Raw genomic sequence first — 27,370 nt, 5'->3', positions numbered from 1 at the left:
CAGCCTCAATCTTCTGGGCATCTACTCTAATGCCTTTCTCTGAAATAATGTGACCCAGAGAAGCCACAGAGTTCAACCATAACTCACACTTAGAAAACTTGGCATACCACTCTTTACCTCGAAGGATTCCAAGCACTGTCCGCAGATGTTCTGCATGATCAGTCTCTGACGACGAATAAACCAGAATATCATCTATGAACACAATTACAAACAAATCTAGAAACGGTCTGACTACACGATTCATCAAATCCATGAATAAAGTTGGGGCATTAGTTAGCCCGAACGACATAACATGAAACTCATAGTGGTCGTATCTAGTTCGGAATGCCGTCTTCGGAATGTCCTCTTCCTTGACCTAGACCTGGTCATATCCGGATCTCAAGTCTATCTTCGAGAAATATTTAGCGCCTTGCAACTGATCTAATAAATCATCGATCCTTGGGAGTGGATACTTATTCTTTACAATCACTTTATTCAATTGCCTATAATCAATACACATTCGCAAAGAGCCATCCTTCTTTCTTACAAATAACACCGGCGCTCCCCACGGTGATGTACTAGGCCTATTAAAGCCCTTCTCGAGCAAATCTTTCAACTGCTCCTTCAATTCTTTCAACTGCTCCTTCAATTCTTTCAACTCCGCAGGTGCCATCCTATAAGGAGAGATAGATATTGGCTGAGTGTCTGGCAATAGGTCAATAGTGAAATCAATCTCCCTCTCTGGGGGAATGCCTGGAAGCTCATCTGGAAATACTTTTGGGAACTCATTAACCACAGGAATAGACTGAAGAGTCGGCGACTCTGCTTGCACATCTTGAACTCGAACTAGGAGAAAAATATACCCTTTTCTGATCATTTTTTCTACCTTAAGGTAGGAAATAAACCTACCCCTAGGCAAAGCAGCATTGCCCTTCCACTCTAGGACTGGCTCACCTAAAAACTGGAATCGAACTATCTTTGCTCTGCAATCAAAATTAGCATAACAAGAAGCCAACTGGTCCATGCCTCTAATAACATCAAAATCAATCATATCTAACTCAATCAGATTTGTAACGGTATGGCGGTCACAGACTATAACAACACAATTTCAGTATACTCGTCTAGCTATAACCGGATCACCAACTTAATCAACTCGGGCTATATCCCAAACTTGCCGGCAACAAAGGGCGTAACATATGATAAGGTAGAACCTGGGTCAATCAGTGCATAAACATCATGGGAGGAAACTAATAATATACCTGTAACAACATCAGGAGACGTCTCGCAATCCTGTCTACCAGTCAATCCATACACGCGGTACTAAGGACCGCTCGAGCTGGATGCTCCACTTCTCCCCTTACCGCGCCCTGCTGGTGACTGAAAAACTTGCCGTGAAGGGCGTACTGCAGAAGAAGAGCCAGCCACAGACCCTGTAGGTTGAACCATACCTGTACCAACCCCCATCGGGCACTCCCTCATCCTGTGGCCTGACTTCCCACAAGTATAGCAACCATCTGAGCCCAACTGATACTGACCTGTGTGTAACTTGCCACACTGGGTACATCGTGGCAAAAGGGGCCTCATCTGGCCTAACTCTGATCGGTACTGAGAGCCTGATGCTCTAGAACTCTGGCCCGCTCCGGAATAGGAAGACCGGTCAAACCTCGGACTTGGAAATCGCGGATGTGCACTCCCTGCCAGCTGATAATAATACCTGGGATGCTGTTGTCTCTGTCCTCCCCTGAACTCGCTAACTATATCAAAAGATCTAGCCCTCTTACCACAGCTCCGGTCACGCTCGCACTCTATTCGCCACTGGCATTTACGATCCTTCAAATTCTGTGAATACACCTGTATACAGGAGATGTCCATGCCAGGATGTAGTGCAGTAGTCGTGCACTCATCTATCAAGTGTGTCCCTAGCCTAGCCACGAAGCGATGAACTCTATCCTCCATCCTAACCACCATGGATGGGGCATATCAAGCCAAGGAATCGAAGTGTACACAATACTCTTGCACATTCATACTGCCCTGTTCAATACGTAGGAACCTATCTGTTCGAGCCCGTTGGACCTCTGGAGGTAGATAATATCGGAGAAAAGTATCTGAGAACTCTCGCCACACAGCTGGAGGGGCATTTTCTCCCATAGATAACTCCCATTCCTGATACCACTGTATCGAAATATCCCGGAGTCTATATGCAGGCAACTCCACCGACTCAACCTCATCCGCATGCATAACCCTCAAGGTCCTCTGCATACCATCAATGAAATCCTGGAGGTCTATATTTTCCTTTACCATAGAGAACTCGGGAGGACCTAACCCAAGGAAGGTCTTAACCCTCGAACTACTGGCCCTATCAGCTCAGTCAACACTAACTCCCTGCCGCTGTGCCTGGGCGACTACTAATCTAGTCACAACCGTACAACATCCTATACATCCTGTCCTGGTGCATCAGGCTGAGGAACTAGGGCAGGTGCTGGAGGCAGGGTATGCGATGTTTCAGATGGCCCCTCACTCTGAATCTCATCCTGGGCCTTCGTGGCCTGCCAAGTAGGCTAGAGGCCTCACCGGCCACCCTCTTGCCCTTCTGGGTAGTTGTAGCTTTCTTGCAGGCCATCGCTGAAATCAGAACAATCTATCGGAAAGTGAACGCTTAACACAGGGCTCTATTGCACAATCTAAGAGAGAAAGAATGACATCATCCTAAATGTCCTATAGCCTCCTATTTATAAGCGTGGTGCACAACACGCCCATAAACAAGACTCTACTAAACACAGTCTGTTGACAAACATAGGACGAAACTGCTCTGATACCACTTCTGTCACGACCCAAACAGATGAGTCGTGATGAGTGTCTAACCTCTAGCGACCAAACACCCCCTAAACACGTAACTGGAACATACTGAACATCAAAGGCCCATAAATGGCATAAACTGATCTCATAATCGGGATATATCATAACTCTGCACAATCAACATATACATACACAACTTGCGGAAGAACAGTGCAAGCCACCTAGGCTGCTACATATACTGTACACAAAAGAATAGAAGCCGACAAGGCTACATCGTCTGACTACTACATACAACTGTCTGCAGACCTCTACTGGAATAAAAGTTGTAGAAAGGACGGGACAGGGCCCCGTCATACCCATAGGTATACACAATGCAAAAGAGGCATACCAAAACTGACTGTAGCTCTGGATCAAATGGATCGTACTGACCACTGCTAGATCTAGAGGTCCTACTGAGCTGGACCACCAGTCTGTCTCCCTGTACCTGCGGGCATGAACGCAACCCCATAAGCAACGGCGAGTCAGTACGGATAATGTACCGAGTATGTAAGACATAAGAACATATATACATAAGAATCATGGATAAGATCTGAACTCATAAACTGAAATGACTAACTGCATGCACTTGTATGAAATAGTATCTGCCTAAATATGCATAAATCTGTATAACTGACAATGCCTCTGTGGGCACATAATATGCATGCTCATGCCTATTAATGATGGTCATGCATCTATATGTGTGTGCGTATATAACGCTTGATGCATGTGTGTATATAACGCCTGTAAATCCTCTATGGCATCTCATCATAACATATCGGCTCCTCTGCGGCCATAATCAATATTATCATCATAGTGGTAATGCGTGTATAACGCCTATATCTCTTCTCATACTTTACATATATCAAATATTCGTGTATACAACGTCTTCTAGTCACGGGTTAATGTACATAAATATATATAATGAATGTAATGCATGAATAAACTGTATGCATAGAGCTGGCTACATAAGACTGGACCCATGAACAAAAAGATCACCCATAAACGGGGTAAATGAATATCAAATACTGAACTACTTCTAATGCTTCGAAGAGTAGAGTATTATGGAAGCTCACTTACTCGCTTGTTGGATCATGTCATAGGATTATGCCAAAAGACGGAAAGAATGGCCTTAACATACCTTGAAGTATACTCAATCGCCCAACTTCTACCTCTCGAACTTGAAAGTCTACAATTAAGATAACATAGGGCTTAATTAGGCTATCTACCTTGCCTACTAATCATTTTAAACATGAATAGAGCTTGGCAATTTATGGGCAACATTTTCCTTATAAGCTTAACAACTCTTCAACTTCTCATTCGGTCCAACGTCAACCACAATACCCACAACAAAATGACACACACACACACACACACATATATATATATCAAAATATACTTAAATCCATCCCCAATCATCTCTTAAACTAACCCCCAAGTCACCATCTTTTCCTTCATCAACTTACCACTTCCACAAACATCCTCTCTTTACTTAGAATCACTAAACCTCTTGATACTCAACTTAAATATAAGGGTAGAAATCATTTACATACCTTGAGGGGTCAAGAATCCCAAGAATCACTTCAACTTCAACTCCCTAATCTTCACAACCTTAGAGAAACCCTAGAAGCAACCATCTTCTTCACAAGCTCGGGTTTACGGGGTTCGGGTCTTGTCAAATCTTCAGTAATATGATGGAAAATATTAGGAGAGAATATATTAGGGTTTTCTGATTTAGAAAGGAGGAAAAATATGAAATAGGGTCGTGAACCACCTATTTATACTTGGAAGCCAAAAAGGCTACAGCGGTCCGGTTCGACGAGTGGGTCGATGGCCCGTCGTCGGTCCGTTGACCTGCGTCTACAGATGCAAGGCTGCGAGATCCTGTTGATGCCGCACATCAACGGTCCGTCGACCATGTCGACGACCCGTCGATGATGATTGGTGTTCTGCAGATTTTTCTGATTCAGTTCAGATTGCGTCGATTCGATTCGCTCAACTTTTAACTCTATAAATTGTCAAGAATATATGCTTGTACCCTCGTACACGGGGTAATGCACTTTCTACCTCCAAACTCGGGCTCGGGTCTCTATTCCAAAGGCACACCCGACTAGGAAGCCATAGGTTCTACCACTACGAACACGAGAGGTATAACAACTTGTTTCCTATATTTTCTAAGTGTGAGTTCTGATTGGAGTCTGTAGCATTCTTGGGCCATGTGGTGTCCAAAGAGGGGATTATGGTTGATCCACAGAAGAGTGAGGCTGTGAGGGGTTGGGCGAGGCCCACTACTGTTACTGAGATTCGTAGTTTTATGCGTTTTTCCAGTTATTACCATTGCTTTGTAAAGGGTTTTGCTACCATTTCTTCATCCTTGACCAGATTGACTCAGAAAGATGTTCCCTTCCAGTGGACAGATGATTGTGAGGAGAACTTTCAAAAGCTCAAGCTTCTCTTGACTATAGTTCTGATCTTAGCATTACCCGCGGAAGGTAAGGAATTCGCTATCTATTGTGATGCTTCCCGTATGGGTTTGGCTGCGGTGTTGATGTAAGAGGGTAGAGTAATAGCTTATGCTTCCCATCAGTTAAAGGTTCATGAGAAGAATTACCCTACCTATGATTTGGAGTTGTTGGCCGTAGTTTCGCTTTAAAGCTTTGGAGGAATTATTTGTACGGTGTTCATTGTGAGGTTTTCACCGATCACCGTAGTCTTCAACACGTGTTTACCCAGAGAGATCTTAATTCTAGGCAGCGCCGATGGATGGAGCTCCTGAAGGACTGTGACATCTCTATTCTGTATCATCCCGAGAAAGCCAATATGGTGGCTGATGCCTTGAGTCGCAAGGCAGTGAGTATGGGGAGTTTAGCTCGATTGATTGTTTCTGAGCATCCATAGGCCATGGAGGTTCAGACTCTGGCCAACAGTTTTGTCTGTCTTGATATTTTAGCCCCGGGCAGAATTTTGTCTTGTATAGAGGCAAGATCGTCTTTATTGGATCGGATCAGGGCTCAATAGTTTGAGGATGCTCAGTTGAGCAAGATCTGAGATAGGGTCTCGAGAGGTGAGGCCAAGGAGGCCGTGATTGATTCTGAGGGCATTTTAAGGATTAGAGGATACATGTGCGTTCCTCGTGTTGGTGATCTGATTCAGTTGATTTTATCTGAGGCTCATAGCTCTAGCTATTCCATTCATTCGGGGGCGACTAAGATTTATCGTGCCTTGAGACAGCACTATTGGTGGTGTTGGATGAAGAGAGATATAGTTGACTTTGTGGCTAAGTGTGAAAATTATCAGCAAGTAGAGTATGAGCACCAGCGGCCCGGTGGAGTGCTTCAAAGGAGGCCCATTCTCGAGTGGAAGTGGGAGAGGATTACCATGGATTTTGTCACGGGTCTTCTGAAGACCCTTGGCAAGTTTGATTCTATTTGGGACGGGTGGCACTTAGACTTCGCGAGTCACGCTGGGTTGTGCTACCGAGACGTCGATACTTGCATTCATACCATTATTGCATGCACTACATTATGATTTGATTGAGATGCTTGGTGATTGGATTGTGATGTTGGATTGGATCGGATATATTCATACTTGACATATTTGGGATTAGATGTTTTACATAGGTGATACGGATACTCGATTGTGATTATATTGTCTTATGCTTGGTTGGTTCGCTTTATTGTGTTAGTTATGCTTAGTCGGCCAATGATGCCTACCAGTACTATTGTTTGTACTGACCTGCATTTGCTGCATTCTTTTATGAATGCAGAGTATCAGGTCGGATCCACTTCCGTGACCCGTGGCTGATCGACACTTCTGCTTTCTCTCGAGTTTCCTGGGTGAGCATGGCCATCTGCTGACCTTGAAGACTTTCCTATCATATGTCCTATTTTATTTCAGAGACAGAGACATTTTATGTACTAGTATTCCAGATTGTATTATTTTCCTTAGATGCTCTTGTATTATTCAGACCAGACCCTGGGGGTGTTTATTGTCATTCCACACTTTCTACTACTTATATATATATATCATGAGACTTACGTATTTGTTCTATTCCGCTGTTTCATTTCATCATTTTATGTATTTATTCATTGTTGGGTTGAGGGTTCACTTACCGAGGTGGGAAGGTAAGTGCCCGCACGACTTGAGCAAAATAGGTCTTGACAAATAAAGAATGAGGGACTTAGGGCTTTTAGTACTCATTTAATGAATGTATTTGCCCGATACCCGCTCCTGTGACAACGAGAAGGCTGCGGCGGTCCAGCTTCGACGCTCACTCAGACCGCTGCTCGATCAGCTACTATATGCACTAGCCGTTTTTGCGGCATGGCCACCACTATAGCAATGCCGCTGCTACTAGTGCCGCTATAGCGGGGCATCAAAATCAAAAAACTCCACAAAAATCACAATCTCAACCCAAAATCCCGACTATCACCCGAGGCTATTTGCTCACATACTACATCTGCAGACACACATAAAAACACATTACGAACGCACTCATGGCCTCAGAATTCCCAACGGTGATCTTGGTGACCGATTCAACCCCTGATACCTCAACATCAACTTCCCAACCCAAGTCCCGGAATGCACCCGAGTGCATTGGGAATCGAACCAAATATACGCACAAGTTCTAAAAGACCATACGGACCTCTCGGAATTTACGAATTTCCAAAAAAGGTATGTACGATACTATGGTCTTATAGCCCCAAATTGCTAGTTGACAGACCATTTTAAGCCATTTATTTGTTAAAATCAAACCTTTTATTTCCAGTCTTAACCTTAACTCTAGAACCTCTTGACAAATCCATGTTTTCTTTGTGTAAGCATAACATTAAGGATCAAAACCAAAAAGACACAGGCTAAGCATATCACGTGGTAAGCCAAGTCCTCAGGATTAACAAATAAAACCAAGGTTAATAAGCTAATAACAAATCCAAACTAAGCAGAAAATTACTAAACTAATACTTACTAAGCTTAATACTTAACTACACAGGATGTTACTAGCATTTAAACTAAAAATAAAAAGATAAATGGTTACCTTTTTTTAGTGCAGCCGGCTTCAAGATTGAATTTGGAGTCCTTTGTGCTTCCCAAACCAAACTCATCCACACCAAATAAGAACAAAACAATTAAAATGTAAACTGAGAACATAACTTAAAAGCTAAGTTAAAATTTGAACTAGAAAGTCTTAATCTCAAGTCTATTGCCCAAAATTGGGGCTTTGTACGTATGTCTCATTCTGTGTGTCATGTGAATTAGGGGTTCTATAAAATAGAACCCCAAAATTGATGTAAACCCTAAAATATCGATGTGGGACTTAAACAAAATTCTATAATTTTTCCTTCAATTCGACATTTAACGGCTAAGATTAACACTGAATAACATCGAAGGGCTTGGTTTAGCCCTGTTCTTGGTCGATCAGGTCAATTCTGGAAGGACTAATGATGTTCAAGCATTTCTAACGGGTCAAGACAAATCCTATCTGACTAAAGAAAAGCAGAAAAAGAAAGAGAGGAGAGTGAGATATACCGTGTTTAGCTTCGAATTGGTGGAAAGGAGGTGGTCTACGCACTGTGGCATTAAATACGTTGCTTTAAACAACCACGCCAAGCCTGGCAAAAGCCTGGTAGTTCTGAAACCTTGCCAAAATTGGCCATAGTTGACGAAGGGAGAGGAATCGCAACATGGCGGCGCTAGGGTTTCTCTCAACCCTTGATAGAAAACCCTTTAAGAGGTCGTTTTGTTTTAGGAAAATGAAAAGGGATAGGGATTTTACCCCCCTTTATTGTTGAGTTGGGCCGGGTCTCAATCCGATATGGACTAGGCTCGGTCCTATATATATATATATATATATATAAAGTGGATGCTGATATACATTTGTATACATGAGTATACAAGTATACATATGAAGGGACTGAAAATGCAAGTTATTTAATAGCCAAAATTGCAACAATGACAAACAATTAAGAATTCCAAATATAGCTGAATTAGCATCAATTAACTAATTAACCTTTAACAAATATGGTCAAATGCATAAATTGACTAATTATTACAATAACGACCTTAATTAACACATAGCAAATAAGTGGCTATTTCTTATCATAGCTGTAATTAACACATAACCATTAATTTCAAATGTAGCCACAATTAATCCAATGATTAATTGTGACCAATTTAAATCACAAATGCAATTTGAAATTGAGAGGTAGAAAGTTTTTTAATCAATTTTCTTGAATTAACGGAGCAAAGTATTTGTCAACTTGACACTTGATAATTTAATTAATTGAATAATTTTTTCTTGAGTTATTTTCCTGATTAATTTGACAAGTACTTTAATATTAATAGCAAAATTTATAAAATATTTTAAATGACTTACAATATATATTTGCATTTATTTTTCCAAATGAAATGGCAAAATATTATCGAAATAATTTTGTAAAAATTATTTTGGCTCATAAAAATACATACTTCATTCTGTTTGAGATCTGAGAATTCTGGGCAATTAAATAAAAATTACGGGAGGTCAAAAATTAGATGTCAATAGGCACCATAACCCACTCACACCAGGCCTACTATACGCCTAAGCACCGTCTCCCTACCAACTTCACGAGTCGCTTACATGCCCAAAAGCCACCTTGCACATTCAACAATATCCTTCCACACTCCTGTCACCCCAAATGCCTTCTCCCGTGGACACCATGAATCGACCACTACGAGGAGATGGAAAAGGTCTGGAGAGCTGAGCAAGACAGGCGCAACAAAGAAATGGAATGCAAAGTGGCAGAAATGCTTAAACAATCCATAAGGGCCACTTGTAAGGCGACTGGTATAAGATATGATGATCTCTATATGCATCTGGACTTGGATTTTCCCGAGGGCTTTAAGGTGCCCAAATTAGAAATGTTCAGTGGAACGAGAAACCCTAAAGCCCACTTACGATCTTACTGTGACCAACTGGTCTGTGTGAAGAAGAATCAAGCATTTATCATGAGGCTATTCAGCCGAAGCTTGATCGGAGAGGTTGCCGAATGGTTCACCGCACAATACATGCGTCGATGTGCCTCTTGGGAAGACATGCCAAAATCTTTCATGGAGAGATTCTGGTTCAACGTCGAGATTGTACTTGATGGTACTATCTAGGAAAGGTCAAGCAGAAGTCCACCGAGAACTATTGGGAATATGCAAGTAGGTGGAGGGTCGAAGCCACCTGAGTGCAACCACCAATGAGTGAAGAGGAACTAGTTTCCGTCTTTATCCGGTCACAAGAAATGAATTTCTATGACCGAATATTGTTTATGGCCGGGAGGTCACTTTCCGAATTGGTAAACATGGGAAAAGCTATTGAAGATGGTCTCAAAACGGAATGAATCATCAGTGTGACTAGCAAAGCCACCAGTCAAAACATTGTAGGGCCCTCTAGGGAGAAAAAGGAGGACGTGGTGAATGTCTCCCATACACCTAGCCCAAAACCTAAAAAAGAGGGAGGAGCCACAATCTCCCTCGAAGTTTATCAGTCACCACCACTAAGCGCCTACTTGCTTGCGCCATACAACCCTGTACCCATCTATTTTGCACAACCCATTCCAAACACCACCACCAAATTACTAAACTCCACAGATAAATTACCAAACACCTACTCCGAATTGCCAAGCTCCACAGCCAAATTATCAAGCTCCCGCACCTGTTTATCGAGCTCCACAAAATAACCAACCATGTCTAAATACATACAATTTGCCACGTCCCAACTTTGAGAAGAAGCCTCCTCGGGTGTTCACTCCACTGATGGAAACACGAACCAAACTATTTGCTTCTTGCTTAGCTTCGTGGTGACCTTTAATGGTGCGGTGTTAACATTCATTGATTCTTTGCTCTCAGACTTTGGCATAAACTTGCCCCCTCTTTTCACTTCTAGTTTGTCTTTCCCTTTGGGGAGGGGGGGGGGGGGGGGGCTCATAAACTGGTGGCCTTTGATTTTCGTTTGAGGACATGCTTAACTCCATATCGTGAGCACGTGTAGCTAATTCTTCAAAGCACCTGGGCTTGATTCCTTGTAGAATATAAAGAAGTCCCCAGTGCATTCCTTGGATACACATTTCTATTCCAAAAGCCTCACTAAGTCTGTCTTTTCAATTAAGGCTTGCATTCCTCGATCGACTAATGAAATCAATGATGGGTTCATCCTTCCATTGACGCATATTTGTGAGTTCAACCATGCTTATGGTACACCTTGTGCTATAGAAGCAGTTGAGAAATTCATGTTCAAGCTACTCCCAACTATCAATGGAACCAGCCTCGAGATTTGTATACCAGTCAAAAGCATTCCCTTGCAAGGAGTGCACAAACTGCTTAACAAGATAATCCCCATATGTTCCGGCATTATTGCAAGTTTCGACGAAATGTGCAACATGTTGCTTCAGATTTCCTTTACCACCAAATTGTTGAAATTTTGGAGGTTGATAACCTGCAGGCATCTTTAACCCTTTGATCCTTGAAGTCTATGGATTGGTGTATGTAACATAAGACTTGGCAGAAACCTCATACTTGTCCTTAATAGTCTCCATAATGAAGTCCTTCAGTTGGTGAATTAGAATTGATCCTTCAAAGGATACTTGTAGTTCTTCAGCAACGTGCACCTGCTTCCTAGACATATCTCTTTTTTCTTGTGCCATAGGAATCTTTCTAGGTGCACGACTCTAATCCCCCTCTATCACACTGTCAAATCTGTCTGTCAACTTGAAAATTCGATTATCTTGATCTTACACGTATTTCGTCAAGTCGCCAATCACCTTTGTCAAGATTGCAAGTTGTTCTTCAATAGTTGAGGTGTTAATCATTATTAATTGAATGGTTGTTATAGATGATAGAGCAAAACATGGATTTTCCCTCATACTGAACTTCGAGTGGAAAAGATTATATGGAGTAATTAGGGAAGATCTGGTGATCAAGGGATCATCATCATCTTGGATGCTAGGATTCTTCGTTTGAAGTGGGCTAAGCCGATCCAACATTGTTTAATGATCTCAGGGATATTCTCTCCTTCTTCCAATCCATTCGAAAAGACTCTTGACCCTTTTAGGATTGAGACGAGAATTGATGCGAACGGCACTTGAGATGTTTGTTGTCCTAGCAAGTTTACTTTGTTCCTGGTGATGGGTCCCAAACTTCTTGTAGTAGTATCCAATATGTTCTCCACCTCAAAGGAAAACTTGGAATCAATAGCCTTAGCAGCAGTAGATATGGAGTTGATCTTTTGGATGCCATTTCAGTGTTCTTGAAATTTGATGATTAATGTGAAGAGATGAGAGGTAGAAATAGTCCCATTGGGCGTGCCAAAATTTGTAATCAACAAATTTCGAATCTAGAAAAATAATAATCAAGACAAGAAAATTGAGTAATTAAATGTAGTATTTGATTGCGAGTATGTTGAGTGTTACAATTTCTATATAATCATCTGATTCTTCAACAATAATATATACTATATTGAACATGAATTTGGTATAATTCAAGGGCCTGAGTAGCTCATCTTGAATCTTCTTCGTTGAATTTGGATTTTGATTATTTGCCACGAACAAGTAACTTGATCTTGAACGTCTTCAAATTTGTCTTCGTTCTTAATCTTGAACTTGTAGCTTATAAAGAAATATGTGGTATTTGATCTACAAGCTCTCTTCTTGTTTCTTATTCTTAAATCCTCTTATGTGTGAGTTATGAGGACCCCTATTTATAGTTTTAGGGAAGGTGTAGCCTTGTGATTTGATTGGTCGGTTTGAACTGACCAACCACATTCATATGGTGATAAGCTCCAATTTGATTGGCAGAAACATGTCATCTACATACGTGGCATGATTTCATGTGTTTATTTGCTTGACCTGGATTGCCACATCATTTGACACGTGGCATGATTTCATCGGCACATTTATTTGACATGATCATTTGATACATGGCACGAGTCTGGGCTTTAAGCTGGGCTAATAACAATTTGGACCTTGGGCTAATAAAGTGGGCTTATCAATTCGTAGCTCAATTAAATGGACTAGCCCAATGCATTTGAATTTAAAATAATTAATCCAATTATACTAGCCACAATATTTATTTGGACTATTGTCTTGAATTTAATATAGTCCAATTAATTTGGAGATTTAAATCCAATAAGATTTAAATGACTACATGGATATCTATTTATTCACTCAAAATATTTGATAATTTATTTTATTAACTTTGAGGAAATTTCTTTTTGTGGTTTATGTTGGATTCATGACATATGCATAGTTAGATACTTTAATCTTAGAAATGAAAAATAATAGTGCATTCCTGCTACATGAGTATAATTAATATAGTGTTGCATAATTTATTTAGAAAATCAAGATGATCAGTGGAATTCATGTTCAAATTATGAGTGCAAAAAGATGGTAAATGATAGAACATTTATCAAGTATAGAAATTTTCTCACATAGGCAATTTGAAGCACAAAATATCCCGTGTTCCCCAAATTTATACTTTACATAATTTTAAAATATAGAAAAATATTTGTATTAATATTAATGTCGTAGTCTGTACTTTTGGTGTATGTCTATGGTTAACTCTAACGACAACTATAAAATAGTTGGTTGGAATAATTAGTGCCTGGCGCCTCATAGCGTTTGCTTATATTTTAGTTCTTTGCAGTTTTAGTTAAGAAACAACCGTCTGGATATGCCATTTTTGTATTTTAATGGAATTTCTCAAAAACATTTTAATGATCTTATATGACTAGTTAATTTTTTACCAAATAATCAAAATACACGTGCAACACACTTGTTGAAAAACTAGTCTATAAAACTATATATAAGCAAACTTTAAACCACTTGGTCTAACGTTAGCCAGAAGAAATAGCTAAATTTTTTATTCTTCCCATTGTGTACCACATATATTATATTGGGAAAATAACAGACTATGTCTATTTGGAGAAAATACTTGTCCAAAATGGCTCATATTTCTAATATTCACCGAAATAGCCTTTTTATACACTTTTATACGAGGTTGATGTATTGTCTACAGTAAGTATATAATGTTGTATATCATGTGTGTAAACACTGTTGCGAAAAAACGTTAGCTATGCGCGGATGGTATATCATGTGTGTAAACACTGTTGCGAAAAAACGTTGGCTATGCGCGGATGTAAATTAAAGATATGGCTACGTGGATGTAATATTTTATGCTAGTGTATATTATTAAAATTATCTCTATTATATTTGTAATTTTTTTTTTTAAGTGGTAACAAAATATAAATTGTGGCTATGGGCTATTTGGGAAAACCAAGCCCAGTTCATTTGACGTATGGCACTGCACATGCGTTGACTAAAGACTGTTGAGTCATCGCTGATAGTGGTGTGTAGTGCCATATCCATCCACAGCACAATTATTGGTTGCTCTTCTGCAAATGACACTATTCTTTTTAGGAGCACCCTCTTCTGAAAAATGGCAGAAGTGCTGCTAAGTGCTTCAGTTGAGGTTTTACTTCAGAAGTTACTTTTTCTTGCAACAAGTGGTAATAGCCATTTGTGGGGTTCCAAGAAAGAATTAGAAAAGCTAAGGAGATGTTTAGCCATGGCTAGAGCAGTGTTACATGATGCTGATAGGCAACACAGAAAGGACCAAGCACTGAAGCTTTGGCTGAAGAAGCTTGAAGACTTGGCTTATGATGCTGATAATTTGTTGGATGAGCTCAACTACACAACTCTCAAGAAAAGTGAGAAGAAGGTATGTTTTGTTTTGTCACTTCCAAATCCAATCTCTTGTAAGATGAGGGCCAAGATTAGGGAGATCATTGTGAACCTGAAAATGATTAATGAGGAAGCCAATGACTTTGCTATTCCAAGGGGAGTTGGGGATGGAGTTGATCATCCCAATCATCAGGAGACTGATTGTGTCCATGGTGATTCCAGCATTGTTGGGAGGGAGGATGATGTTTCAAGAATGGTTGAATCCCTCATTTGCCGGGCCAACCAAGTAGTTGCAGTTTTCCCTATAGTGGGCATGGGTGGGCTAGGTAAAACTACGTTGGCTCGGTTGATATACAACGATGAACAGATAGTTAAATATTTTGATGAGAGAATATGGGTATGTGTATCTGATACTTTTGATGTGAACAGAATTTTTAGACTGGTTTTATAATCATTAACACAGAGAAGTATTGATGTGCAAAGTAGGAATGCCTTACTTCAAATCCTTCACAAGGAACTAGGTGGGAGAAAATACTTACTCGTTCTCGATGATGTTTGGAACGAAAAGCTTGAGGAGTGGGATGATTTCAAAAGGTCCTTGGTTGGCATCAATGCGACGAAGGGAAATAGCATTATTGTGACTACTCGAAGTGAACGAGTGGCGTCCATAGTAGCAACACATCATCTTCATTTCTTGGAGAAATTATCGGAAGATGACTGCTGGTCTGTGTTCAAAGAAAGAGCATTTCCAGAAGGAGATGTGCCAGTGGAATTGCTACCAATCGGTAGAAAAATTGTGCACAAGTGTAGTGGTTTGCCTTTAGCAGCTAACTTGCTTGGAGGAATGTTGCGTCTCACTAAAGAAGCCAGTGAGTGGTCATCAGTTTTGAGAAATGGTCTCTGGAACTTAAACGGAGATGAAAATGCGGTCTTGCAAGTACTGAAGCTGAGTTTTGTTCATTTGCCATCAACATCTGTAAAGAAGTGTTTCGCATATTGTTCAATTTTCAGTCGGGATCATGACATTGAAAAGGATCAAATGGTTCAATTATGGATGGCCGAAGGATTTCTCCAACCGAGCCAAGGAGATCATTTGAAAATGGAAAGCTTGGGAAATGAGTTTTTCAACATCTTGTCGCAAAATTCTCTATTGCAGGATGTGAAAAGAGATGACTATGGTAACATTACCCATTGTAAGATGCACAACCTTGTTCATGCTCTTGCACAATCAATTTCGAGATATGAAGGATTTAATGTAGGGTCCAGTGCAGGAGATGGCCATCCACATGTTCGGTATCTTTCAATGGAGTCTTTAAAGGAATCAATGCCTTCAGTTGTTAAGGAAAAAGCAAGATCTCTACGCACCTTGTTTTTAGCAGATAATGTTTCCGGGAGCATATTATCAAACTTTAAGTATTTGCGTGTATTAAGTTTCCATGGTGTTGACATTGTTGAGGTACCCTCATCAATCAGCAAGCTAATACATTTAAGATATCTTGATCTATCAGGCACCAAAATTCGAACTTTGCCAGATTCAATTTGCATGCTTTTTAATCTACAGACTTTGAGACTAAATGGATGTGACTTTCTTGAAGGGATTCCGACTCAGTTGAGCAAGTTGAATAACTTGAGACACCTTTACTATTATTCGTTCGAAGAAACTTGCGCAATGCCATTCAAGATGGGACAGTTAACTTGTTTGCAAACATTGCAGTTCTTCAATGTTGATTATGCTGGTGGTCATCGAATTTCAGAGATTGGATTTTTGAAGGATCTTGGAGGGGAGCTGGAAATAAGAAATCTTGAGAAAGTAAATAATCAGCAAGAAGCTCGAAGTGCAGATCTGTCTAGGAAGGAAAATGTTCATAAGTTAATATTTGAATGGAGCAGCGGGAGGCGAGGCGCAATCAGTGATGATTTTGTCTTGGCAGGCCTTGAACCTCATCCAAATTTGAAGAGCTTGATGGTCAAGAACTTCATGGGTGCCAAGTTACCAACATGGATTATGACAATGATGGTCAGTACTGTTGAGGGAAACTTATTGGGATTAGATAATCTGGTGGAGATCAAATTGAAAGGCTGTAGAAAGTGTGAAGAACTACCGATGCTTGGGCACCTACCGCATCTCAAATATCTAGACCTCACTGGACTGGATAATTTGAAAAGCATTAATCGTTCTTTTTATGGTGATGATTTTCTCAGATCAAGAACCTATGAAGGTGATAATGCAAATATAGCATTATTCAGAGCACTAAAAAGACTCATTTTCTGCGACTTGCCCAACTTAGTTGAGTGGATTGGACCAGAAGAGGTGACAACAGAAAAGGAACATGTGAAGGTGTTCCCTCACTTGGAGGAAATAGAGATACAGAACTGTTCACAATTAACTACCACGCCTTATTCTTTCCCCGGCCTGGAGGAATTCAGGATTTCAAATGTTAGCAGTTACCAGCCCTTGGAAAATATATGCAGCAGTAGCAGTAACTCATCAAGTCTTACATTCCTACAAATCGATGGACTGCTGGAGCTTGCTTGCCTTCCAGACAATCTTCTTAACAATATAAAGAATCTGGTATATCTGGCTATACATAAATGTCCCAATCTAGTGCATGTTGTTCCACGTGTGAGGGGTTTTGGCTCCTTTCTTCGCGTGTTAGATATCAATGAGTGCACAAACCTCAGCACATTGCCTGATGATCTACAAACTCTTCAATCTCTTGCAATGCTTTGGATATCTAGATGTCCAAAAATTACATCAATTCCAAGCTTGGAAGGCCTGAAGACCCTTGAAGAGCTGAAAATCAGTTACTGTAACGAGTTGGCTTCTCTACCAAATGAAATGCTACTGTCCTGCATGTCTCTCAAGTCTTTGAGCGTAGAAAACTGTGCTAATTTGACCTCTTTTCCGGACTTGCAACAGTTGAATTCCCTTTTATCATTGAGAATTGTTGATTGTCCCCAGCTGACTCGTCTCCCCAAGGGGCTTCATTCTCTTTCTTGCTTAAACTACTTAAGGATTGGTCCATTTTCAGAGGATCTCACTTCATTCCCGATTCTTGATTATGATGACACTCCTAGTAGTGAGATACATGAGGAAAACTTTCAACTTTTCTCTCTTAGATGTTTAACACTATTTGGGCGACCTCATTGGGACTCGTTGCCTGCATGGCTTCAAAATCTTACTTCTTTAGCTGAACTGCATCTTTATGATTTTGGATTTGAAGCTGTGCCTGAATGGATAAAAAGCATGTCTTCCCTAGAGCGATTGGGCCTATACTTGTGTGAAAAGCTAACTTTTCTTCCCTCCGTTGAAGCCACAAAATGCCTTGTGAAACTAAGGGAAGTGGAGATTTACAATTGCCCCTTATTGAGTGAAAGATGCTCTTCTTTGAGTGGTGCTAATTCTGAATGGTTCAAGATTTCTCATATAAACCAAATCAAAGTCGACGGCAAACAAATCATGCCCGAGCCTTCTTATGAAGTGTTACCATCTCCAACTCTCACAAAAAAGAAAAGACCGAAATCTAAAGAGGAAGAAATGAGGTGAAGAACAACGACTAGGTACAGATTTCCCTTAAGTTTTCCTCCTTTTGATGGATGATATCTGGTACTGTTGCTTTAGTCTCGTATCTTTGGCTAATCCCCAACTGTGTATATGCTAATTCGTATTCTTTGCATCTCTTGTTTTATTTTATTTTATTATATATTAAATGTGTGATTCTGATACAAATTATTATGAGAGTAATTGATTTTACATTTGGAAAGGTCTTTTGTTTATTTACTTCTCAATGATCCACAGAATTTTATCATAGACCTGCATTACTTTCAGGCAAACATTGAATCTGATATTTGACATAAACTCAATACTGAAGCAGATTATGCACTTCCAAAAGGAAAATGAAATAGCTAAAGTAATTTTTAACATAAGAAACACTAATTTTCTCTGCCAGGAGCATCATATTGGCACATTACTACATCCAAATTATAGGGATGTTTAATTAACACTCCAAGCTGGTACTTTTGTCGCCCTCAAGTTGCCAATAGATCCTCATATTTGTTTTTCATGTCACATAGTTTACAGTTTCTCTACAGCATAGCAGTGGAGCTTTGCTATCCTCCAGAAAGAGCCTAAAAGGTGTCGCATTTCTTGCTTTATGAGATCGACACCGCCTGAAGCCAGTTTAACTATCATAAAATTGCACCCGTATATCCTTAAGAACTGAATCCCCCTCGACGCTTCTTTATTGCTAACTCACCAAGTATTCATCTAAAAGGCACCCTCATGTAGCAGATTAAAATGCACATCTTTGACTTTGGAACAATCACTAAGGAAATGGAGTTTGTCCTCAGGTCACGTCCCTGCAAGTTCTTAGCACATTAGATGATACCCTGCTATGTCTGACCAGCTATAGAAGGAGCTGATTCTCTGTAATTTAGTCTCCTGATTCCGTTCCATAGTAAAAGAGAGGTTTTAGAAGTTTTTCAAGTTTTCACTCACAAAAGTTAAATGAAAAAGGATTGCATAAGAGTTGGGTTTACCCTGTGCGCACCCGAAGGGTAGCGGCTGCGGGTTCCCCATGTCATCACCAAAAAAAAACGAAAAGGTGCTTTTATCTTGTTTCAAAAAGTCTAAAGAGATTGAACTAAAAGCTGTCATTCAATATAATGTAGTGTGGGGAAGCGATCAAAGATGAGAGAAAAATGAGGAAATCTTGCTTAATGGGGTGGAAGTTGTGACTGGATCAGTTATGGGGCCTATGGTGAGGTAAGCTGGCAAAAAATACTTGGCCGTGGTCCCTGGAGAAGTACTCTTGGCTTCACTTGATCCTGTCAGTAAGTAATCAGCAATCTTAGTCTGCATTTGGACATAGATTTGATTGAAATTTCTTTTTGAAAGTTTTTGAAGTTGAAAAATGGAATTTGAATGTTGAAATTGTCAAGATTCAGCCATAGCGTATGCTCAACTAATGATAAATTTCCAAGTACCAGTTCCCCGCTAGATGATGTAATCAGCATACATGTCCTAGTAAGCTGTAACACTGCTTAAAATAGTTGAAATAGTAAGATCCAGGCACAAAGTGATCATGCACAAAAAATTGTTCTCTGAGTTACTCTTGGCACTTTTCATGCCTCTCCTTTCCTATCTGTAATGTTTCGTACTTCATTTTTGCCAAGTAACTTTAATAGTTTCTTATATGTGCAGTTGGCATCTTATTTGGACTTCAGGCATCAACAAGAAAATGGTAGGTTCCCATTATCAGGCTGAAGAAACAAAAGATGTTTCTCTCTAATGACTTATTGGTAATGAAACTGATTTGAATCCAAATAACTGGCAATAGATGCAATAAGAAGCACCGAATTGCATCTGACTTGAAGGCACAGCATGTTCTTCCAGAATGATACTGGAAATTATTGTAGCCTTCCTCCTTGTGTATTTGTTTATAAGTTAGCTTTCAAGAGACTGGATATGAGCATTGATCTGTGAATGCCATCCCCTTTTTAGACGGCTTTCAAACGTCACAGTTAGATGAATGAAGGCTTTCTAGAAAGAACATGGATGAAATTGTGCTCACTGGCCCTGTTGCTAGCTTTCAATTGGATTACTTCGTTTTACATTTGCATTCATCTTATCCTTCTGGTTTGAATAACATTTGTTAGCGCTTGAACTACTAGTGCAAAAGCATAGTTGTCTTCTGCTTGATTGCCCCATAACCTTTTATTTTATTTCAAGTTGCGTCTTGTATCAGTTGTACTCAGATTCTTAGATTGCCCCATAACTTAGTATTTTGAATATTTGCGTTCACATCTAACATTTATACTCGCTTTCCGGGCTTATAACTATGAGAACGCCTTTTTACTATTATTATCTAGCACTGCTTCGCAATTTTAGTAGTGTTCGATAGCGGTGTCAAAGGAACTTCAAAAACCAATCAAACCGATCGAACCGTATCGTATCGATTATGTCACGACCCAACCCCGTAGGTCGTGACTGGCGCCCTAGTTGGGCACCCTGACGTACTTATTCAATCGAATCACACACAAATAACATATACGACCATAAATACTATATGCCGTCTAAAACCATATCAAACTGTTCAAACACATCTCAACGCAACCGTATGCGGATATATATATATGTCAAAAAGCCGGCAAGGCTATCAAATGTATCAAAAGCCGACAAGGCTAACAGATGTATCAAAAGCCGACAAGGCTAATGGATGGCGCAACGGCCCAAAACATGTACAAAGTGCACGCCGACAAGGCTGCCATAACGAATAGGGTCATACCAACACATCTGTACAAAAGTAGGCACACACACCCACAAATACGTCTCCAGACCTCAAAACAGACCAACAGAAACATATGGCGGGACAGGGCCCCGCCGTACCCCTGAGCAAACGTATACGTACATAGCGAATAAAATATATATACCAAAAGTGTATGCTCCGAAATGAGAAGAGCACTCCAAACGGCAGAAGAGGGTGTCCTAGACTGGTGGATCACCAAACTGTGCGTCTGTACCTGCGGGCATGAAACGCAGCCCCCGAAGAGAGGGGGTCAGTACGAAATATGTACTGAGTATGCAAAGCAGAATATACGGAAGCAAACCTGAGACATAAACGAAATAGTAGTACAGAGAATAGGTACAAATCCATCGTATCAAAATGTTTACTTTAAAAATATGTAAGTCATGCAGAAGGTACAGAAGAATATGGTCGTCCGCCCGTCGATGGCGCCATAACACAGCATAACACCAGAAAGGTTTCTAACCTCCGAACCCCCGTCACATATCATAACACAGCATAACGCCATACACACCATAACATCATATATAAGTGGAACCCGACCGTCTTTGGCGAGTAGCTCGGTGAACCATAAGCACAGCATAACTCCGGAGTATATCAAAGTGCGCACGACAACAGAACCGGCCCGGGACTCGGCGAAGGGAATAATAGAATGCACGAGTAGAGTCGTGAGTAGTCATATGCAAAAAATCATTATCATAACCTCAAACATAAGTAAAATGATCATACTTGCAAATCGAAGTAATAGTTATATCAAATTCTTTCAAAAGTTCTCCGAATTACATAAAAGAACGTCGCGGGACCCACAGACAGGTATTTATCCGAGTCGGGCCCACCTATGGAAATCATACTCATCATAGGCCATGCAAACTCATACGAAAATATCAAAACAATCCGAGCCTTTATGCGAAAGATATGGCATTCAAAAATTTCGAAATTCATTAAAGCGAAACCTTTTTGTACAAAGTTTGGAAATCCCTTCCTTCAAAAACATAATGGTTCATTTTTCATCAAATCATACCTAAGAGTGCCAAGGAATATATATAGATCATATCATGCTCGGATTTCGGATTTGGAATTTCCTTAAGGCTCTGATCTAGCCTATGTGAAACTAAGGCATGCCAAGAAAAGAAGGTTGCTTTACATATCTCGAACGCACTCCAAGATAGCCGATCTAAAGTTAATCCCAATCTACGCCTCGGGCTCCCCAAGGTCTACAAATATGCCAATGAATATCCCATATTAACCATAGGCACTTAAGCACTTATTTATCCCAAACTAACTCTAAATTCTAAAGAAAATTCGGCAGCATTTCCCCTGTAAATAGGCCAACCCGAGAATTTATCTCGCTCAAAATCAACAACAACAACCACAATAACCAACCTAGCAACATCGGTAATCAATTCGAAAGGCAAAATAACAATAGTAACTCTCTTTTACATCATTCAACAACTTTCCAAATATTCAATTTAACGGCTTACATTCAAGCCACAATATCGCTCACACATTCAATTATCAACCCGAATCCTTACCAACAATATTCAAAGACATCCCAAACAATTCACAAATTTTTTTCCAACAAGCCAATAATAATTTTTTTTTCTATGTTGGCCGAAAACAGTCCCAACCGTGAGCAGCCCCTTTTTACCACATTCCTCATTTTCAAGTCATGGTTTGTATCACAATCCAAAATGTAACGATATCGTTCTCATAAAATATACCAATTACATCAACGCATAATAAGCCTCAAAACAGCCCACACAATCTCAACATCAATCTTAAGTCATTAAATGTTCATTTCAAACTAGAATTCATAACGACGACAATTAAAACGCTAAGCGATAGTAATGCGATCTTCGACATATTATAGGACTCACATTCGTCCACACTACACATATACATATGTTAATGGTCCTCATATATAAAGATTGCATTAAATGCACAAAGTTCTTCAAATCAGTCCGCACATTTATCATATCAAACTTGGGACATTAAACTCTCATTTCCAACATAAAAGTCATCACAATAACCATTACGACGCTAAGCGATATTAATTCATTCTTTGCCACACATTGGGACCATATATACGGCCACACCCACATCTATACATATACACATTTAAATGGTTCTAGTCTATCTCTTCACCCTACAACAATCAACAAGCTACAAGGAACTAATTTATCAACTCAATCACACAACACACTCATACCCCTCACACGGCCCACATACCAAACACAAGACCCAACTTCAACATTCCATATTTCATAATTTTTATCCATTTTAGCATACTACAATACGCATACAACATTTATAACTCAAAAATAAGATTAGAACTCACATTGTTTCTTCAATCCACCAATAGGCTAGGGTTTGCAAATCTCTTAAATGAAAGACTTGATCACTCCAACAATGCTTCCAAGTTACTTAGGGACCTCTAATTAGTTGATTTGTACCCAAGAAATATTTTTTATAGTGGCTCAAAATGATCTTGGTTTTCCATGGTCTTGGCCGTGAGCCATGGTTTTGGTTCCTCAACTTCTTATTTTATTTTCTAAGTGTGGGAATGTGAAATGAGAGAAAGATGACTAAGTGGTCATCTTTTAAGTCCCCTTAAAATATCTCCTATTGTCTTTGGCCCACACAATGTGTTGGACCAATTAAAATTGGCCACACAATGTGTGGGACCAATCAAGGACCTACACGGCCAAGGCCTTGTTTTGCACAAGATTTTTAATTCCAATTTTATGAATTGTGGTCCCAATTTTTCCTAATTGTTCAATGCCCACAATTTCATATATAACTTATGTCTCAAAATAAAATCAAGGGTCAAAAGTCCCGACTTCAAATCCCGGAATAGTCTTGGCCTTAATTTATCATAGTTAATCCGGGTTATCCCAATGTATAAAAATACGGGACGTAACAGATTATTTGGTTTCTTTTAATAAAACCATAAGTTTTTAATAAATCGATTATCGTACCAAATAATTAGGTAAGTTTTTAATTTAAAAAAAAATAACCAAAAATTACCGAACCGTACGGAATAAATTTATAAATGAAATATATTTTATATATTATGTTTAAAGATAACAAACCATTGATTTGTTTCCCTTGGGCATTGTTTTATAGAAATGGCTACAAGCCAAATAGTTAATTAGCACCCAAAGTCCAAACTCACTAACCTATTCTATTACTCCTAATAAAACCAAATTAATTCCAGCATGTTGAGTGGCCAACTAGGTATTGAATATTTTTTCTCTCGTATGATTTAGATTTTTCTTGTTGGATACTTAATCTTTTACTAGACTCTAATCTTGAGTCATCCTAGCTTGATTGATATCTTTATATAGCTCTTGTCTTGGCTTAATTTGCTTTAGTTGTTGTAGAATATTGCAACGAATCTAATATCTCTTCTGGCCATCTTTTATGCATGTTACTTTGATTCATAACCTTTTAAACAATAAGGTTCATCTTATCGCGGTCTAAATTCAACTAGTGACTTTTATGTAATGTTTTTAAAAAATATACCGAAAAGAAATCATTATGATTGCGATGATTTTGAAAAGTCCATTTTTGGTCATACCAATTAAAATAACCAAAAAATTGATATGGTACAAAATTTTATAAAACTAGTTTATGGACACGTGCATCGGACATGAATCCCATATTGATTAGTATAAGATTTTTAAAATAACATAACAACTTGTAAATTTAGAATTAAGTATTTTTTTTCACGTGAATAATAAAATAAAAAATAAAGTGGGGGAAGAGTATCACTCTCAAACATATCAACATCATACCCATATCAGATATTATTGAATAATTATTTTATGTAATGTAACTAATAGTAGATGCCAGGAAAATCTAAGCCAGTTTGATAAAGATGATCTTTGGTGGCTTCTGCCTTTCTAGATATGTAAACAAAATTTCCTTCACACCACATATGACAATAAATTGCCAAATGCATGATATATAATTTGATAATGAATTATGATTTACCACAAAAAAAAAAAAAAAAAAAAAGGGCACCATTTCGTGGTATAAACAATAGTAGATAGTATTTTTCTAGCCAATTTGCATAAACAAGAATATAAAGTTTCTTGAACGCTCATAAAAAATAACAAGGAACAAAATGAACTTACTTAAATCAACACAGTATTGGGAGAGATGAACATATAAGCCAAATAAAATTTACATTATTTTTATTTTATGAAAGTAAGATATTTCAATTGATTTCAAAGTCCACAATTATATAAGTGGATGTTTGATCAAATATTAAATTGAGTGTCTAATGGTTGTCTTCAAGGGATTGAATAATTGAATGACAATTTAATTGTAGACTATTGGTTTTCTTCGTAGGATGATACGGGTCATTAACATTAGTAACGGTTTTTTCTTTTATAATTTATAATTACTATACTAATTACTATTTGAGTTACAAATTCTTTGAATCTTACTCTTTCTGCCTGAGACCCAGGACTCTTGTTGACAGCAATCCCTAGTTTTGCTTTATTTTTGCCCTAGTTTCAATCTTTTTCCATCTACAACTATGAAAATGGCTTCCTCCTCTCGCCTGAACATTGACAATCCATGGAAGAGAGATGTGCGGGGTTGAATATAAATGATGCGCCAGTCAAACTTATTATATTGATGACGAAGACGTTGCCGCATATGACAAACATGAAGATAATCCACAATTCAGTATCATCAGCCGTATGCTTACTGATAGAATTACTGTGCTCCGATCGTTTCAAGACGCGATGGGAAACGCCACACGACCGATGGAAGGTATGATTTTGAAAGAACTTGAAAATGATGTTTTTGCCTTTCAGTTCTTCGATGACTTGGACTGTGAGATAGTCTTGGCCGATGCTTCCTTGAACTTTATGCAGAGCCCTATTGTCATGCGGCCATTCTTATCGGGACAAAACCCTAGACAGGTTGAATTGACACAGTTGAACATTTGGGTGAAAATACATGGTTTAGTAGGTGGCCTGTGATCTGAAAAGGTTGTTTGAGACATTAGGAATACATTGGGTTTTTGTCTCTGCTGATCCAAAAAAACATTACTCCATTTGGTGGGATTATATGTGAGTCAAGATTAGCATTGATATGCATAATCCCTTGAGAAGGAACATGAATATTCGGCAACCAAGAGGAACACGCATCGAGGTCACTTTTAAATATGAGTAGCTAGAAACTTTCTACTTCTACTGTGGTATGCTACGCCATACTGATAAATTCTGTTGCAAGCTTTTTCATATCCGGGAGTGGATAAATCACAATTTTAATATGATATCTCTTTACGGGCAGAACACTGGCCGTCGAGTATTGGGGGATCCAGATGGATACAGACGGAGGATTGGGCGGAGAGGAATGGGGAGGCAAATATGGAAGGTGCATATGTGTAACGCCCCGTAAATTCGAGTTAGGTCTGAATTCTAGGCCAGTTTCGTGAAAATCCATTTAGAGTTTAAGAAACAATCCTACAAAGTTGTAGATCTTTGAAATACCTTTCCAATGATATATGGTGGAGCTCAAACAAAACTCTGTGCTAGAAGTTATGACCATTTTACTGAACAAGGTCGAAGCAGTCAAAAATCGTAAAATTTTGGCTAAGAGTAAAATGGATAGGGGATCTTGCTGAGCACGACTCAAAGTGAGCTAGGGGCTTGCCATAGCCCTTGCTCACCGAGGTAGGGGGGTCCAAAAGTGAAAAACTTAGGAAAAATCGACTAAGTCCTTTTTGGAAGGTGATCTCGCTGAGCGCGGCCCATAGCGAGGTCATCCCTGGCTTTGGAGCTTGCTCGGCGAGCTAGGGGGTTTAATTGCCCAGTGCTATAAATCAACACTTAACTCAAAAATTCATTTATCAGACATTCCAACTTCATAGGAAACCCTTGAAGGATGACTTTTTGAGAGCAAACAACCCTAAGGCTTTCCCAAAACATCTAAGGTAAGTTCTTGACTAATTCCTATGATTAATACCTCTATCTAATGAAGATTAACATTAGAAACGTCACCTATTCCATAGATTGTGAGAATTCGATTCAAGAACCCTTGAAGAGGAGAATTGTTAGGAATTCATCGTGAGGTAAGTTTCCAAAATTCAAGTATAGCTATGAGGGTCGTTTGGGATCTATACATCGTTTACATATCGTCAGAATCCATGGGTGAATGGCATGAAAGCAAGAACACGAAATTGTCCTAGAAACCCTAGTTTTCAAAAAAGGGTAGGGATTCTACGGAAAGGTGTAAAGTTCAAATCTTTCTCATCTAAAACCATTGTAGATTGATTGTTGAACCTTGGGAATTCTGTTTTGCTAGCTTTTATTAGGATTTGAGGTGTGTCTCTTTTAAAAATTCTTTTTGACTTTAAAGGTGATTTGTATGTCTCTTTTTGAACATACTCTTTTGAAACGATTTGTGTGACTTTGGTTGTAGTTTGGGTGCTTGAGGGACAAGCCCATATTAAACCATGTTTGTATCATATTATATTATATTATATATACGTATTCATGATTGTTTTCCTCTCTAAGGGATTATTAAAGATTGAGA

General features: G+C 39.2%; 1 protein-coding gene across 2 annotated transcripts; it reads left to right on the top strand.

Moving 5' to 3' along the window:
• The first annotated feature begins 15,346 nt into the window (after nt 1-15,346).
• On the top strand, nt 15,347-20,313 carry LOC132622814 (putative disease resistance protein RGA3). 2 transcript variants are annotated; one of them, XR_009576006.1, is made up of 3 exons: nt 15,347-18,071; nt 19,182-19,343; nt 19,714-20,313. XR_009576006.1 is itself a non-coding variant. In XM_060337485.1 (2 exons), the coding sequence occupies exon 1, from the start codon at nt 15,355-15,357 to the stop codon at nt 18,055-18,057; it is 2,703 nt and encodes a 900-aa protein (XP_060193468.1). In that variant the 5' UTR covers nt 15,347-15,354; the 3' UTR covers nt 18,058-18,071; nt 19,714-20,313. The 2 variants fall into 2 exon arrangements, 1 of the variants encoding a protein (XP_060193468.1); XM_060337485.1 differs by lacking the exon at nt 19,182-19,343.
• The last annotated feature ends 7,057 nt before the right edge of the window (nt 20,314-27,370 follow it).

This window comes from Lycium barbarum, chromosome 12 (assembly GCF_019175385.1).
Source record: "Lycium barbarum isolate Lr01 chromosome 12, ASM1917538v2, whole genome shotgun sequence".
Taxonomy (NCBI): Eukaryota; Viridiplantae; Streptophyta; class Magnoliopsida; order Solanales; family Solanaceae; genus Lycium; species Lycium barbarum.
The sequence above is the reverse complement of the archived record's forward strand: the minus strand, read 5'-3'. Positions and strand labels throughout refer to the sequence as shown.